This window comes from Cetorhinus maximus, chromosome 21 (assembly GCF_964194155.1).
Source record: "Cetorhinus maximus chromosome 21, sCetMax3.hap1.1, whole genome shotgun sequence".
Classification (NCBI taxonomy): domain Eukaryota; kingdom Metazoa; phylum Chordata; class Chondrichthyes; order Lamniformes; family Cetorhinidae; genus Cetorhinus; species Cetorhinus maximus.
The window spans coordinates 57,749,554-57,766,675 of record NC_135899.1 but is presented as its reverse complement, the minus strand read 5'-3'; the positions used below and the strand labels follow the sequence as shown (position 1 = coordinate 57,766,675).

The 17,122-nt window shown below is 44.6% G+C and overlaps 1 protein-coding gene across 2 annotated transcripts in view; it reads right to left on the bottom strand.

The window, feature by feature from the left end:
• LOC144695894 (angiopoietin-2-like) overlaps positions 1 to 17,122 on the bottom strand; it is a 249,384-nt gene that overhangs the window by 88,108 nt on the left and 144,154 nt on the right. For both annotated transcript variants that reach the window (XM_078566970.1, XM_078566971.1), the window contains one exon: positions 6,851 to 6,952. In XM_078566970.1, coding sequence (XP_078423096.1) covers positions 6,851 to 6,952 — 102 coding nt within the window. The remainder of the gene's footprint in view (positions 1 to 6,850; positions 6,953 to 17,122) is intronic.

Below are 17,122 nucleotides of genomic sequence, written 5' to 3'. Positions count from 1 at the left end.
ACATTACTTCATTTGCAGAGCTATCATTTGGAAGTGAAGTACAAGCAAGGGAAGCAGATGTACATTGCTGACATGCTGTCAAGGGCCTCAATCTGTTTGAAGAAAGTTGATGACCCTAGCACAGAGTGTGAAATCTTCCACATTCAATGGGAAACAACTGCACAACATGCTGTGGAAGTCATCAACCCAGCAGAGACATTGAATCTGACAGACAAGCGCCTTGCTCAGATCAAGAAAACTACACAACGAGATTCAACTCTCCAATTGATACAGGAAGTAGTGATGAAAGGATGATCTGAAACCATCAAGGACACACCTGTTGCTATAAAAGTATCAGGCATACAGAGATGAAGTGATTGCCCAAGGTGGCACCTTGTATAGAGTCACTATCCCTAAGGAGATGAGAAAAGAGATGCTGAAGTGCATCCATGCAAGCCATTGAGAAATTAAGTCTAGTCTGAGGAAGGCATGAAAAGTGCTTTATTGGTCAAAGATAAGCAATCAGATTAAGGACCACATCAGGCAGTGCAGTGTTTGTAATGAATATCATGCTAAGCAAGCTAAAGAGCCACTCATGACATCCCAGACAGGCCATGGATGAAGCTTGGAGTAGACCTCTTCACTCTGTTTTGGAACTGATTATCTCGTCACTGTTGACTCCTACTCAGATTACTGGGAGTTAGGCAAGCTGATATCAATGACTGCCAGTGAGATTGTATAATGCCTGAAAGCATACTTCAGTCATCATGGCATTCCTGACATTGTTATGAGTGACAATGGCCCTCGGTTCACAAGCGAAGAATTCAGACACTTCATGAATGATTTGGAAATAAGCACTGCACATCTTCTCCACACTAGCCCCAGTCAAATGGAAATGCTGAGGAGCAGTGAAAATTGCCAAAATCGCTAAAGGCATGGAAAGTAGTCCAATCCAGTGACTAATATCTCACTGTACCTAAACTACTCTTCCAATTGTTAAAAAACAACTGAATTCAGAAGTAGTAACAGAGGTAAGTGACAAAACTAAAGTGAAACGAGAGCCAAATTTCACTTTGATAAAGCTGCCAAATCATTGCCAGAGCTGGAGAGCTGATCAGAGTGCAAACATTCAATGCGCTCAACAAAATTCAGCCCCCTTGGCAACTTGGAACCTGTGTAAAAAGCAGTTGTTGCCTCGATCATACACAGTGAAAATGAACGCCCAGATATATTGCCAAAACTGCAGACAAATACATGCAATTGGAGAAACTGCTCCTTCGCAGCAGTCGGCTGATGAGGAAGAACTGATTTTGGCAACTGGACAAAGGATGGAATGACCATCAGTCGCAGAGGTCAACTGCTCTCCAACAAATACAACTGATCAGCAACAACATTCTCCAGGGAGGCAAAGCCACCTCAGGAACCAGCAGGCACCAGACAAACAACCAAAAACCACCTGCATACGCACGTGTATCATTAGAAAACCTGAACACATTAAAGATTATGTATGTAATGTATGTGTAGGGATAGACAAAACTGAGACAGCCTTGAATGAACAGTTTTCTGTTCATAAAAACAAAAAGCTAAAAGCTACTGCGGATGCTGGAAATCCAAAACAAAATAAAAACAGAATTACCTGGAAAAACTCAGCAAGTCTGGCAGCATCGGCGGAGAATAAATCAGTCAACGTTTCGAGCCCTCATGGCCCTTCAGCAGAACTGAAGCATAGTTTCAACAAGGGAGAAATATAAATTGGTTTAAGGTGGGTGGGGGGGAAGAGACACATTGAGGGTGTGGTGTGAGCAGATAATCAAAAGATGTCAGAGACAAAAGGGTCAAAGAGGTGTTGAAGGTGGTGGTCTTTGTCTGAGAAAAGTGCTAATTAAGAATGCAAGTGCTAATTAAGAATATCCTGTCTTGCATTCTTAATTAGCACTTTTCTCAGACAAAGACCACCACCTTCAACACCTCTTTGACCCTTTTGTCTCTGACATCTTTTGATTATCTGCTCACACCACACCCTCAATGTGTCTCTTCCCCCCCACCCACCTTAAACCAATTTATATTTCTCCCTTGTTGAAACTATGCTTCAGTTCTGCTGAAGGGCCATGAGGGCTCGAAACGTTGACTGATTTCTTCTCCGCCGATGCTGCCAGACTTGCTGAGTTTTTCCAGGTAATTCTGTTTTTATTTAGTTTTCTGTTCATGCTTGATAACTCTCTTTATTGATTGTGTATGTTGGTAACTTGCAAATGCAAATGTGCATGCAATGCAATGTTTTCTTTTTATGAAAAGAGGGATGTGCGGAGAAACGCCTTTGTGCACAGTTGCCTGTTGTATACTGTGGCTTGCCATAGTCATGTGATCTCTGAGTCACGAGACCTTTGATGGTATTCCTTTGTGAGTAAAGGATTGAGGCAGGAGCCACTTTATCCACCATGTGGAACAACTATATGACCATTGTTTCTCATGTTCCTCCTATGCTGCAGATACACGGCCTTGCATGCTCTTCCTTCCCCCTGCAGACTTACTGTGTTTAAATCACCGCTCATCATACAATCTCCACAAAATTACAAGATACCTATGGAGAAGGAATGTCATTCAACATTACTTAATATATCCAGAAAACTCTCATCTCATTGATACATTTAGTTTCTAGTTTTGCGCCACCACTATTACTGAATTGATTAAGTCCAGGCAGCCTTTGTATTTGAAGGCAATGAATATTGGGTTGTTTGCCAGAGGGCACAGCGGCAGTGGGAGGGGGGAATATGGGGGGAGGAGTGAAAAATGGCATTCACTCTCTAAGTCTTAAATTGGTGCACAACTCCTGTTTCTCCTGGCTCCACAGCAACTTTCCCAATTACCTCCCTCCTGATCTCACACTTCAGTAAATCCACTGTGCTGGTCCCCTTTAAGGGTAATCTTCATGTTCTTCTTTGCCAGCTGCATGGGAAGCCATTTTGTGTCTACAGTTCACCATGTACATGGTAATGAGACATGAGGCCCAAAATTAGGTGTGCCTCAAGTATTGAGGGATTGTTTCCTGTGCATCCAGTGCCATGAGGTTTTACTTGTTCTAAACCTTTTCAAATTGCCATCTCACTTTATTGAAGTCTTGATTTATTTCTTGGCAGTCCTCTGTGTGGCAGGGGATGAGAGAGGCACGTTGTAAATATGTTTCTCCTAAATATTTTGAGGATGTTAACATTCAGAATATTTTCAATCTTGTGCTTAACCTCAGCTTCAAGCCCACTTGTATCTTCTAATATGCTCTCTTTTTCTCTGTAAGTCTGATGTTACTGTAGCACTGAACAAGCATTTAGTCATTCTTTTTCAACATGTCAAACTGTCAAATTTCTTTGCCCCTTCATTTTCCCTTCCTCCTACAAGCAATTAGATTATATAACCAAAACTTGCTGTCAACTACTCACACCTTCTGAATACACCTTCTCTTCTGACCTATTGGTTTCAACCTGGGCCTTGCGTGTGTCTTAAATGGTGTTTTTTTTTGCTTCATACAAGTGCATAGTACTTTGTGATGCAAATGAGTAGAGAAAAACATTTTGGCCTGGATCTTCTGGTCTCTGGATAGTCGGAGACCAGAATCGCCCCTCAAGATATGCTACAGGACCTCTGGGACGTCCCAACACACTGAGCCTGTGGGAATTGCTCAGCAAGTTTGAACTGATGATGGGCAATTCTCCTGCTCCATGGGACCCTCGGCAAAACTCTTCAACTCAAAATGAGAGTCAGAGACTTGAATTGTTACCCAGGAAATGTTAGACAGAAAATCCCTAATGTAATTCCTGGGTGTCATGAAAATATAATAATTCTCTCAATATTATTGTAATTTATTGTAAAGATAGGTTAATAGTGGGGTTGGATTCGTTTCTTTGTGTTATAGATGCCTGTGTGTGATTTTTAATTGAATTGCAGGCAGCTAGTCTGGGTGCTTTGATGTATCAGAGGGAAACTAGGGCCAGAATTTACCCAAATTTGCACTAAGTGTGGTAGCGGGTGGCTGAAACAGCATGCTGCCCGCCAACAGCAATGGCGGATTTTCACACCATATCGTCCTGTGCCCGTCTCATTATTTACGCACTCCCGGGAAGCACGCTGTTTCCACGGCAGGCGGGCTCCTCATTCACCCGCCCGCCATCACCCTGCCGTTGCATCACGCTGGGCGCCATGTTTAAAGTTCAGCCACAGGCACAGTGTGCTCAGTTCTTTCAGCTTACCACTGCTGCCCGGGAGACATGACCCTCTAAGGCAAGGAGAATGCAGCACCCCAGTTTAATGACACGTCCCTCGAGTGACTGCTGGGTGCCCTGTACCCTCGCTTTGGTGTGGTGTGGATCTCTGGGGATCACCAAGATGTTTGGGCAGGGTTAGAAAAGAATTAGTTGCTCAGCCTGGGCAAGGGTATTAATCACTTCCACATACTGTTCACTATTGTCAATAAACTCCCAAGAATGTCTCCCTGCCTATGGCTCCTTGTTCTGATGAGCAGTGCTCTTGTTACTAAGATGTGAAAACTTTCTGGGCAAGATAAAGACAGGTGTCTCAGTCCAGGGCCTCTTCCCTGTGCTCTGTGCACTGCACAGTCATTGAGGAGATGAAGTCCTGCCTTCACATTGAGGATACCCTCCATCGTGTTGTGTGGCACCACCACCATGCTAAAGGGGATAAATTTTGAACAGATCTGGCAACTCAAGACTGGGCATCCACGAGGCGCTGTGAGCCATCAGCAGCAGCAGAATTGTACTCGAACACAATCTGTAACCTCATAGCCCGGCATATCCCCCACTCTATCACCATCAAGCCAGGGGATCAACCCTGGTTCAATGAAGCATGCAGGAGGGCATGGCAAGAGCGGCACCAGGCATACCTAAAAATGAGGTGTGAACCTGGTGAAGCTGTAACACAGGACTACTACCATGCCAAACAACAGAAGCAGCAAGTGATAGAGCTAAGCGATCCCATAACCAATGGATCAGATCTAAGCTCTGCTGTCCTGCCACTTCCAGTTGTGATTGGTGGTGGACAATTAAACAACTCACTGGAGGAGGTGGCTCCACAAATATCCCCATCCTCAATGATGGAGGAGCCCAGCACAGCAGTGTAAAAGATAAGGCTGAAACATTCACAACAATCTTCAGCCAGAAGTGCCAAGTGGATGATCCATTTCGGCCTCCTCCGAAAGTCCCCAGCATGACAGATGGCAGCCTTCAGCCAATTCGATTCACTCCACTTGATATCAAGAAACGGCTGAAGGCACTGGATACTGCAAAGACTATGGGCCCTGACAATATTCCAGAAATAGTACTGAAGACTTGTGTTCCAGAACTTGCTGCGCCCCTAGCCAAGCTGTTCCAGTACAGCTACAACACTGGCATCTACCAGGTTATGTGGAAAATTATCCAGGTATGGCCTGTACACAAAAAGCAGGACAAATCCAAACCGGCCAATTACCGCCCCATCAGTCTACTCTGAATCATCAGTAAAGCAATGGAAGGGGTCATCAACAGTGCTATCATGCGGCACTTGATTCGCAATAACCTTCTCACTGATGTCCAGTTGGGTTCCGCCAGGGCCACTCAGCTCCTGACCTCATTACAGCCTTGGTTCAAACATGGACAAAAGAGCTGAACTCCTGAAGTGAGGCGAAAGTGACTGCCCTTGACATCAAGGCTGCATTTGACCAAGTGTGGCATCAAGGAGCCCGAGCAAAACTGGAGTCAATGGGAATCGGGGGAAAACTCCCCGGTGGTTGGAGTCATTTCTAGCATAAAGGAAGATGGTTGTAGTTGTTGCAGGTCAGTCATCTCAGCTCCAGGACATCATTGCAGGAGTTCCTCAGGGTAGTGTCCTAGGCCCAACCATCTTCAGCTACTTCATCAATGAGCTTCCTTCCATCATAATGTCAGAAGTGGGAATGTTCGCTGATGATTGCACAATGTTCAGCACCATTCGCAACTCCTCAAATACTGAAGCAGTCCATGTCCAAATGCAACAAGACCTGGACAATATCCAGGCTTTGGCTGACAAGTGGCAAGTATCATTCACACCACAAAAGTGTCAGGCAATGACCATCTCCAACAAGCGAGAATCCAACCATCGCCCCTTGATATTCAATGGCGTTACCATCACTGAATCCCTAACTATCAACATCCTGGGTGTTACCATTGACCAGAAACTGAACTAAATGGACTAGCTATATAAATACTTTGGCTACAAGAGCAGGTCAGAGGCTAGGAATCGTGCGATGAGTAACTCACCTCCTGACTCCCCAAAGCCTGTCCACCATCTACAAGGCACAAGTCAGGAGTGTGATGGAATACTCCCCACTTGCCTGGTTGAGTGCAGCTCCCACAACACTGAAGAAGCTGGGCACTGTCCAGGACAAAGCAGCCCATTTGATTGGCACCACATCCACAAACATTCACTCCCTCCACCTCCAACTCACAGTAGCAGCAGTGTGTACCATCTACAAGATGCACTGCAGCAATTCACCAATGCCCCTTAGACAGCACCTTCCAAACCCACGACCACTGCCACCTAGAAAGACAAGGGAGGGCAACAGATAGATGGGAACATCACCATCTGGAGGTTCCCCTCCAAGTCACTCACCTTCCTGACTTGGAAATATATCACTGTTCCTTCACTGTTGCTGGGTAAAAATTCTGGAACTCGCTCCCTAACAGCACTGTGAGTGTACCAACACCTCATGGCCTGCAGCGGTTCAAGAAGGGAGCTCACCACCACCTTCTCAAGGGCAACCAGGCATGGGCAATAAATGCTGGTCCAGCCAGCGAATCCGACATCCCATGAATGAATTAAAAAAAAACAATAGTGAAGTGTTTCTTACCAGTTTGTATTCCTTCCAGTCACGGTGAAAGTCTATGTTTCCATCTTCACGATGCTGGAAGATTGTCCATCCCCCTCCATTGATCTCCATATGACAGAACACCTATGGAGAAGAAATGGGAGGTAGTAATTCAAATATTTTTTGCTGGCATTTTAAAAGGAGATTTTTAATTTTTTAATTGTTTTCTCAGCACATCCTTCACTCTGCTGGTCTCCAGAGTGGAATTAATGCAGATTGCTTTTCTCTTTCAACACCTATGTAATGCATTCCCATCAATTTTGACAAGACTTTTAGCCAATCATTGGTCAACTTCATTGTGTTACTTGGGAAGATTATCTGGTATCCGTTATTCTGAACTGAATTCTTCTCAAACAGTAAAATGCAAAACGGAAATTATTGAGTAGTAAAGATGATTTTACTTCAATTGGTATAATCAGCACTTCATCTCATTTCTATTCACTTTGATGTCAGAGTATCATGTAATTATTGCTCTGTATTAGTGATTTGCCTGAGGGTAGATCCTCTGCTCATTTCTTCATGCCAAGTTGTCTGAGCTTTCCTCTTTAGATGCTCATAGGAGTCTCCCGTTTTTAGTTTCAATTAACAATGTGCAATATGACAGAGGGAAAAAATGCATGAGGCGGTTTCCTGTTGGCTTCCTGATTTGTGCTTAAAGGAAACACAAGTCTTCTTTCTGAAGGATTCTCCACCTGTAACAGCTTTGTCTTTTGCGTTTCTAGCTCTCCTGCCATCACCACCGAATATTTGCTGGTTCTGCTATTGGTCATGGCTCACAACCCTGACCATGCGGCCCTTACCTGGGCCTGGGGCAACTCACAAAAGGGCAAGGATGAATAACCCCAAGGGCTCAAATGACACTGCTACCCAAAATTATTGCCATAAGAGTGTCAAAAACAAATCTATTATCTGGCTAAAATAGTTAAAATTGTAAGTATTATAATGACCAATGTTATGAATAACTCTGATATGTCACACTGCCTATGACGTCTCACTAATATTGCCTCACTTTAACATTACTGTACAGGACTACCTTTTCAGGTGTCGCAGAGGACAGACAGCAACCAAATGTGCCGCAAAAGCAAGATGCTTTCACAGTCTGTCAAAAAATCTGGGCCTGCAGCTCAATTATATTTTTAATCTCAGTTATGATATTCAATATTCAGTTATACTTTCTCTTACTTTTGGCCTACTTTTCATTTGTTTGCTAACTTATTCAAAGAAGAGATTTGAATTGATGATATGTGTTATGATCCTCGACCAGACCCCCAAGGTTTTGGTAAGATCTAGTTGGGGACCAATAACATTTTGTTTAAGGCAGGCAAAGTTTGAGATCCAAGACATTTGCTAAGAGGATAAAGCCACACGATTCCATGTGTTTTGAACAAACAAAAATAAACTTTACTATACAAGGTCAAAAAGGTAAAACGATTTACAATATCCATCTTATAGTCTAACATTCAGGGTTAGTGTGAGGTATGTGTAAATTAACAGGCAAACTGTGATTGAATACACCACTCTGTACAATAAATAGAAAATGCGACCAACACAGATCCCAAGGATTTCTCAGCAACCTACCCAGACATCCATAAACACTGTGAGTCAACCAATCTCGTTGAAACTCTGTCTCCCTCGTGAGGGACTCCAAACTTTTCACTTTCGAAGATCAAGCCTCTGAAATCTTTCAAAGCCACTCCAGCTTGGACTGCCTGAACAACTGCACACCTCCCAGGGTTTCAATCTCATTTCCTGAGACTCCGTTTCCCTTGATTTCTGAGTCTGTACTCCAGCCTGTATTTACTGGCGCAATTTCAACTCTTTAATAGCTGGCTAGCTTCACTGGACTGGCGCTGCCCTTGGGTTTCACAAAGTCCCAATCTCCATAGCTACACCCAGCTATAAATGGCTCCCAGGGTTTCTTCTCACCCCAACCCTTCCCAGCATGGAGCCAGTGACCTTCTGCCACCTTCTCAGCTCCCCAAGACCTCTCCTGAGCCCTGAGCCCTGCACTGAGCTATCAAATGGATCCTGGGACTTCTCATGAGTCCCGACAACACAGAGCCAGCTATCAGCAACACTTTTGCTGCCTGGAGCCTGCTAACAGCAGCACCTTTTCAGGATGGCCTTTTCCCCTGCTTCAGAACACTCACTTCCCCAGCAAACATACAGATAAATTGAAACCCTAGAACTATCTTATGCTCTACCCATCTCCATGGTGATGTAACCTTTCAGGGTTCACTGAATGCGTTTAAATTAATCGTAGCTCTAACTCCCAAAACAAAACAGCTCTCAGCTGCATTTCTTTAGAAGCAGTGTAGACACCTTTCCGCCAATTCTCCAGCTAAGTAAGCCCACCTGTTGTTTTATGATCGTGCCTTTCAAGCTGTTAACCCCTTAAGTCAACATGGTCCCAACCTTTTTATGCGCCAATAGTCTTCAAGCTGCTTTAGTTGCATTTATCCCATTTTCTACAGTTAACTTTAATCTTCCCAGAACTAAAAATCACCCCTAAAGCATTACAATGAACCATGAACTAGGTACTTATAATACATGGGCCTGAGTCTTATTCTCGTCGGGCGCACGCGATTGGCGGGCCCCAAAGTGGACGCGAAATGTGCATCCGGCCACGATCGGCCTCCAAATGCAATTTCACGCTGCCAGTGTGAAATGTGCACTGGAAAAGCCCCAGTGCCATCGGGGAAGGCAGGAAGAAAGCGGGCGCTAACAAAAATGAGAGTGTGGATGAACACTTCTAGCGAGTTCCCTGAAGGCAGGCAGCTGCTGAGGAGCTGCCTCGGGGAGCTGCAGACCTGTACATATTAAATGACAAGAAAAAAATGCAGCAAACACATTCAAGCACCTGACAACAGAACTCAACAAACATCAGTCCCCAGATATCATTTTTTAATTATATTTCTCCCCGGACATTTCATCCCGCCCTGGATCAAGGTTTCAGTGAAAGTGTGAAGGCCGCCAACCGTCCACCGCCACCTTCTCAAGGGCAACTAGGCACGGGCAATAAATGCTGACCCAGCCAGCAAGGCCCACATCTCGTGAATGAATAAGAAAAAAGTGGACGGGCCACATAAAATCGATTACAGTTGCCTCCTTAATGGGCTTAATTGCCCACTTAATTGTCGGCAGGCGCGCCTCCGACTGCCGCATGTACCTGCCGAGCGAAATATCATGTGAGTGCGTGATGACGTCGGGACGCGCGCCCAACGTCTTCTTACACGATTTCACGTGCTGTCTCGTCGGACATGTGCCCACACAGCCAACATAAAATTCTTGCCATGATCTTTAACTGAAAACTGTATAATTTGGACCAGAGGTTTCTCTTGTAATTCTGCCTGCAGGAGTTGATATGATATTTTCTGCTTCAATAAACTGGTCAATTAAAGAGTATAAGGTTGATTTATAGACATTAATGTTTTTCTTTTGTGTTCCCATCATTAATTAATGAAACACATGGGAGATCTGTTATGAACATACATTGCCCTCCTGTATTGCCATCATGTTTGGATATCTTATGACACAATGGTTTACGTCCAGCCCTAGAGTCAGGGGCTCTGGGTTTGAGTCCCACCCAAGGACTTGGTGACCAAGGAAGGTGTGTTCATAATACGACCAAATAGGTTGAATACCAATCGGCAAATTCTTCCAACACATGCCAATAGCAGGCGTTAGGAGCAGGAGAGATTTCTGGTCAGCCATATGATGGAAAGAACATTGGATTGTCTACCATTACTATCCATAGCTCCAGACTACAATGTGCATTCATGTTGTTACAGCAACTTGGACTCCCTGAGTGAACTGTAACACATGCAATCCCCTCATTAGTCAGTGTTAGCTGTTGCTCCTTCACACCTTTGGGGACTTGAACACAAAATCCAGCCTGACACTTCAGTGCAGCACGGAGGGATTGTACCACTTCCAGAGGTGCTGCCTTTCAGATGAGACATTAAAACCACAATCTCTTCTGTCCTCCTAGATGGACAAAAAAGATCCAATAGCGCTATTTGATGAAGAGCGGGAATTCTCTCCCCTTTCCTAACCAATAATAATCCCTCACCCAAAATCACTAACACAAATATCTGGTCATGATCATCTTGCGGTTTGTCACACTTTTAAGAATTGCTGTGTGCAAATTGCTTGCTTTTTTCTGGAAAATATAACAGTGACGGCTCATGAAAAACATTTAATTGACTGTAAAGCCATTTGGTATATCTTGAAGTCATGAAAGATGCTATGTAAATGCAAGTCTTTCTTTCAATGAAAGGACCTGAGGTATTATGTTATAGAGCAGTGTTAATGCACTATATTGCTGTTGTAAATAGAACAGAATATGTTTTAAACAGCATTACTGTTCCCTTGTGCTCCTATAATTAGTCAGGGGAGGATTGTGAGATGTGTTGTAAACAGCCTTAATGCTCTCTTATGTCCTTATCATTAGCCAATGGAAGCGACAAAGTTATGGAAGAAACAGCATTAATGCTCACTCATGAATCTGTGTTAGACAGTGGAAAAGTTCAAAATGAATTAACGGAATTACTGCTCGCCTGTGTTGCCCCACAATTAGTCAGAGGAGAACTGTGGAGTGAGGCATTATAAATTGTTTTTACAGTTACGCAAGGAAAATCAGTGTTCAAGAAAGTTAATTTGTTTTTTCATCAATGGATGTTCTTGAGACTGGTAATCATTATTTATTGGTTAATGGACTCAGAACACTAAATTTTCTTTTCCATTGTGAATCCCTTTCATCTTTTACCTAAGGTTACCGCATGGGAATGCTCACTTTATTACCTATAATTACTTAATAAGCTGTCAAGTTAGAAGCTGTGGGAGGCATTCTAGCACCAGTTATACTGTAGTTCACATGCAGTATGATGCACCTTTTTATGACTACAATAATTGTGAAACCCAATTTAATTTTCTTCCACTGACTGAACTGAATATGCATTGTTACATAAATAATTTGTATGCTTGGCCTTCAGTTAAGCTTTGATTCAACTTTGCACATTTCACTACAGTTTAGTAGTAATCGTGATCTGCCTAAAGGCAGGTCCTCTGCACAATTCTCCATGCCTCACGGTTTTGCACCTCCACTTCAGTTGCTCGTAGGAGCCTCGCTTTTTCAATTTCAAGTTGACTATCATCATTTATTCTTTTTCTCCCTCTTGGTCTGCATCCCTCTAATCTTCCTTCAGTCACCTCTTTCCCACGACTTTTCTCAATGATGTTCAGTTTCTTCAACATCCTGAGAACTTCTTCATCGCTCATGTATTCTCCCCCAACTCACCAGCTTCATTCTTCTCCAGAACCGCATTTCACAGCTTTCTTGTCTTTAGGTGTTTAGTATCCTGGTTTGATCAGCAAACACCAAAATCCACTTGATGTAATGCACAGGACAGGAGTGCATTGTACACCATATTGTGAGTCAAAACCATAGAAACTGAAGATCGAATCGATAAATGAAATGCATCACTGCTTCACTCCTTTGTGCTAATGTTCTGCTATTCCTCAAAATTAGTTCAAACAGGTGAAAAGTTACCTCAGTTACAACTTTAAACAATTCAGACTAGAAGGTTGCTAGGTCAAGTATCAGTCAATGCTGACTTAGGTGATATCAGGTGGTCAAGGATAATATGAATCTTAAACCTCCTGAGCTTGAGTGGAAACATTTAGCAAAGGTTTTATGCTGCTAATCACTCTTCAACATCTCCTGTTGGTTATTTTACTCAACATTGGACTTAGCTTGATGATGTTAAATTCAACGGCTTGGATTTAAATTACCAGCAAGTTTTAGACAGGAAACCGCACCAACATGTTAACTTTCAGCCTGGGGTTGGGGGTGTGGGGAAGCAGTGGAAAATTGTGTGACCTGGGTTCCGACTGTTGACACAAACAGTTTTTCCACTCAGACTCAAAATAAAATTGCAGTTGGTTCCAATTACTTCATCAGGACCCAACATGCAAATGGAAGGAGGTACCTTCGCAGCTCTGAACGAGTCTCCTTGAGAAGACCTCACAGCTCCAAAGCGTCACCTAAAGGGTTAACAGAATGGTTATGCTAATCAATAGGGCACATGATGATGTGGCACTGACATCAGGCAGTTGTGTGTGAGGTACTGCAGGGAGCAAACAGGCAGCCCTGGAGGGAGATGTGTCTTCCCTGTAGCTCACTATGTACATACTGTAAATAGGGTGAATAAATTAGTTTTTGAGCAGATACCCTGATAGGCCTGTGGACCTTCCTTGCTAGAATCCTGGCTTAGCACATCCTACAACGTGGTAGCAGTGCTGCGGCACCAATTTAGTCCATTGTTGGCGTCATATGATGAATACCTTTATGACTGCGACCTTGCTTTGGCAAGATGCCTTGTCAAGCATCCCAGTGACACACTTAACCGTAGACGGGTAGCGATGGCAGCATCGCGAGAATAGTCAACACTCCTACCCCACTTGTTTTCAAGGCTTGAGGACCTACACAGAGATTGCTGCTGGAAAATGCACTGCAGGAAATTTCTACAACCAATCCAGATTGGTCCTTTCCCTTCCTTTGTGGGGCTGGATGCGAATTGGATCATCGATACCCATGTCTCCTGGGCCTCAGAAGACGCCGTGCACTCGCTCCTGAACACTCCAGGTCCAAATTCGGTAACCCCACCTGTGCCTAAGCCCGCCAAAAGAGTACAAAAGGCAGGAAATCGCTCCACCACCATTTTGAAACGTCTGCACTGTGGCGCGAGGTGACAGCACAAATGGCAGTATTGCCCAGTAAGGGGCGCTGAGTGTTTCAGATGCGGCAGACCGGGACATATCCAGTACTTCTGCTTGGTTAGAGTGTCCAACAAATGGGACAAATGACAACAGCACTAGCAATTAGTACCTCGCTCACACTTTCAAGGCAAACCTCTCCAGCATTCCCAGAGCTCTGGTCCAATAAATTAGAAGCCAGATGATTCCCAACATGCTTCAAGTTTGACACAGGCCCAGAGATGGCTGATCACCTTGCATGGCTCTGCACAATTTCTCTTCAGCCTTCCAATATGAAACTCCAGGGGCTGGGACGAACAAGCTTATATGTTAAGGGTCAGATTACCACCACATTCAGCTATAAGAGGTGACAAGATCTCAAAGACCCTTTATGCTGCAATCGAAGCATTTCCCTACTTAGCAGGAACGTATGTGTAGCATTAGGCATCATACAGAAAGTCAATGAGATTCTTCCATTGGACACCACGGTCATCTTCCGCCAGGAATCCCCATGACTTTTTCAAGGGCTGGGGAAGCTGAAGCATGAATATTATATTTCTCTGCTCCCAAACGCCATGCCAGTGAGTCTGTTCACCCATTGAAGGGTGCCGAACCCACTATTGCCAAAGGTTAAGGAGAAACCTGACAGCATGTTACATAAGGGTGTCCTTTCCCCAGTCGCACAACCAACCTGCTGGTCTCTGGCATGGTCATCATTCTCAAACCTAATGGCTGCCTCTGGCTTTGTGTGGATCATGTGCAGCTTAGTAAAGCAGTGCTACAGGAAGTCCACCTGATGGTGTCAGTAAGCGACAGTTTGGCCAAGCTCGCCATTAGTGCCCTTTTTAGTAAGCTCAATGAAAACAGTGGGTTTTGGCAAATGTCCCTCACAATGAACCTGGGCTCCTGACAACCTTTATCACGCCCTTTGGTCGATTTTGCTCTAACCACCTCCCTTTTGGCATTTCGTCTTCTCCCAAGATATTCCAACGTACCATGTCAACAATCCTTGAGGGCAAACAAGGAATTAACTGCCATATGGACAACATCCTCATACGTGGTTCTACAAGAGCCGAACAGGAGTATAGGGCAAGAGAGGTCCTCAAGGTTCTCTAGGAAGCAGGTCTCACGCTGAACGACAAGTGTGAGCTCACCAGGGTCAACATAAAATTCCTAGGAAACACCATCCAATGGCGTGGTATTCCGATTGATCCTCAGAAAACAAAGGCCTTCACTGAGTTCCCCCAACTGATATGCATCACCGACATTCACCATTTTGTGGTGATGCTAAACCATGTGGGAAAGTTTATCCCTAACTTGGCCACACTCGTGGAACCCTTGAGAGATCTCCTGCAGAATGACTAACATCGATTCTGGGGTGTGAATCAAGGCCTTTCAATCCATTAAAGATTGTTTAGTCTCCTCGAATATCCTGGCGCACTATGACACTACATTGCTTATGGTCTTCGCCACAGATGCTTCCTCCCCGGTGGTGTTCTCCTGCAGCTGTAAAAGAATGGTAATGGGAAACCTGCCTATTTTCCACTGTGAGTTCTCACAGAAACGGAACAAAGTCATGCCACTGTTGAGAAAGAAGCACTGGCAGTGACATGGGCTGTCGAGCACTTTACTGATTGTCTGATGGGGCTACCCTTCCAAGTGGAAACATACCACCAGCCCCTCATAACACTCCTCAAACCTGCAGAGATGATTAAGATGCCTATCCATATTCACCTCCAGTTGATGCGGTACCAATATACAGCTGACTACACCCATGCAAGTCACAAACCACAGCTGATGCTCTCTTCAGAGCCATGGTCGACCATACAGTCACCCTTATTTCCACATTAGTGTCAGAAGGAGAAGCATTTCCTCTGCCGTCCTGAGCCTCCTGCCCATATCTGCCATGAAGCTCCAGGATGTGCGATGCACCCAAAAAAAGGCTTGCCAACTGCGTTAAAGTGCAGGAGTTCTGTCTCCAAATGTGGCCCAAATACAACCCAACTGATCATCTTCTCCACAAATACTATGAGCAATGAGCCCATCAGACCGTTGTGGACGACTTCCTCATTTATGACCATTGTTTGGTCATTCGATGCCCTGTGCGACAAGATATTTTACACAGACTCCACGGAGGTCACCTCAGCATCGCTAAATGAAGAGCGAGAGGCCTACAATCAGGGTGGTGGTTGGGCATCACACAGCGGCCCAGGATTTTGTCCTATCCTGTCACACCTGCCGCATTCGCACTTAGCACCAATGGAACCCCTGTGGCGTCTGCCTTTCCTCACCACCCATGGCAGAAGTTAGGCCTTGACCTTTTTTGACTTCCTTGGCATGACACACCTCATGGTTATTGGTTATTATTCTCTTTGGTTAGAGATAGCAGCCACATCAGAGTCTGTCATCAAAGTGCTACAGACAGTATTTTACACCCATGGGCTCCCAGACAAAATATTTTCAGATAACGGGCCCCAATGCACCAATGACTAATTTTGACAATTCACCATTCACAATGGGATCTCTCATGTCACAAGTTCTCCTTTTCTCTCCCACAAGCCAATGGGGGTGCTGAGCAAGCATTCCGGACCAGTAAAGACTTGATGTCCATGAATTCAGATTGGCGAACAGCCCTCACCCAGTATCAGGCTACTCTTCTAACCAATGGATTATCTCCAGCTGAACTCCTTATGGGCCATTTTATAAATTTGCAGGTTACCTATTGCCAGCTAACCTTCAGCCTAATGTCACCCCCACTGACCACGCACAGTGAGGGTGAAGGAGTTACACCACCAGGAAAAACAACACCCATGGCACAATACCAGACTCAGAGTGAAAGCTTTACCACCTTTGACGTTGGGCCAGTGAGTTTGGATCCGGGAACGAATGAAGGCCTCATCCACACTAGGATGGAACACCTGCACTTGTATTTAGTCCAGACGCTGTCTGGTATCATCCGAAGAAACAGATGAGCCCTTGTGGCACTCAGTCCCACCAGACCACAGGGTATCCACTACCATGAACTGTAGACCAAAGACCCTCAAAGAACTCCACATGCTCCGAGGAGTGTTGACCCACCCCAGGACCCACTCCCAGTCCTCTGGCCTAATGGAGCGATTACCAGGACATGCTCTGGTAGGGTGGTGGAGGCTCCCCAGAGTCTATAGCTGGAGAAGCTGGAGATCACTTTGGAGGGGTTGGGGTAGTGAGGCCGATGAGGGGGGATGCTGAGGGGATGTGTATGGAGAAGGAGGCAGTAATGTAAATAGTTTAAAAACAAAGGTCATGTAAATAATTAAAGAGATAGCTTCATATTGTTATTAAAAAGGAGATAATGTACTTGGATGGAGGTGTAGTATAAAGGATTAATAGAACAGGTATGCCAATGTATGGAGCACATGATGTGGCATTGACGTCAGGCAGTCATGTGCAAGGTACTGAAGGGAGCAGATGGGCTGCCCAGAGGACAGACTTGCCTTCCCTGTAACTCACAATATA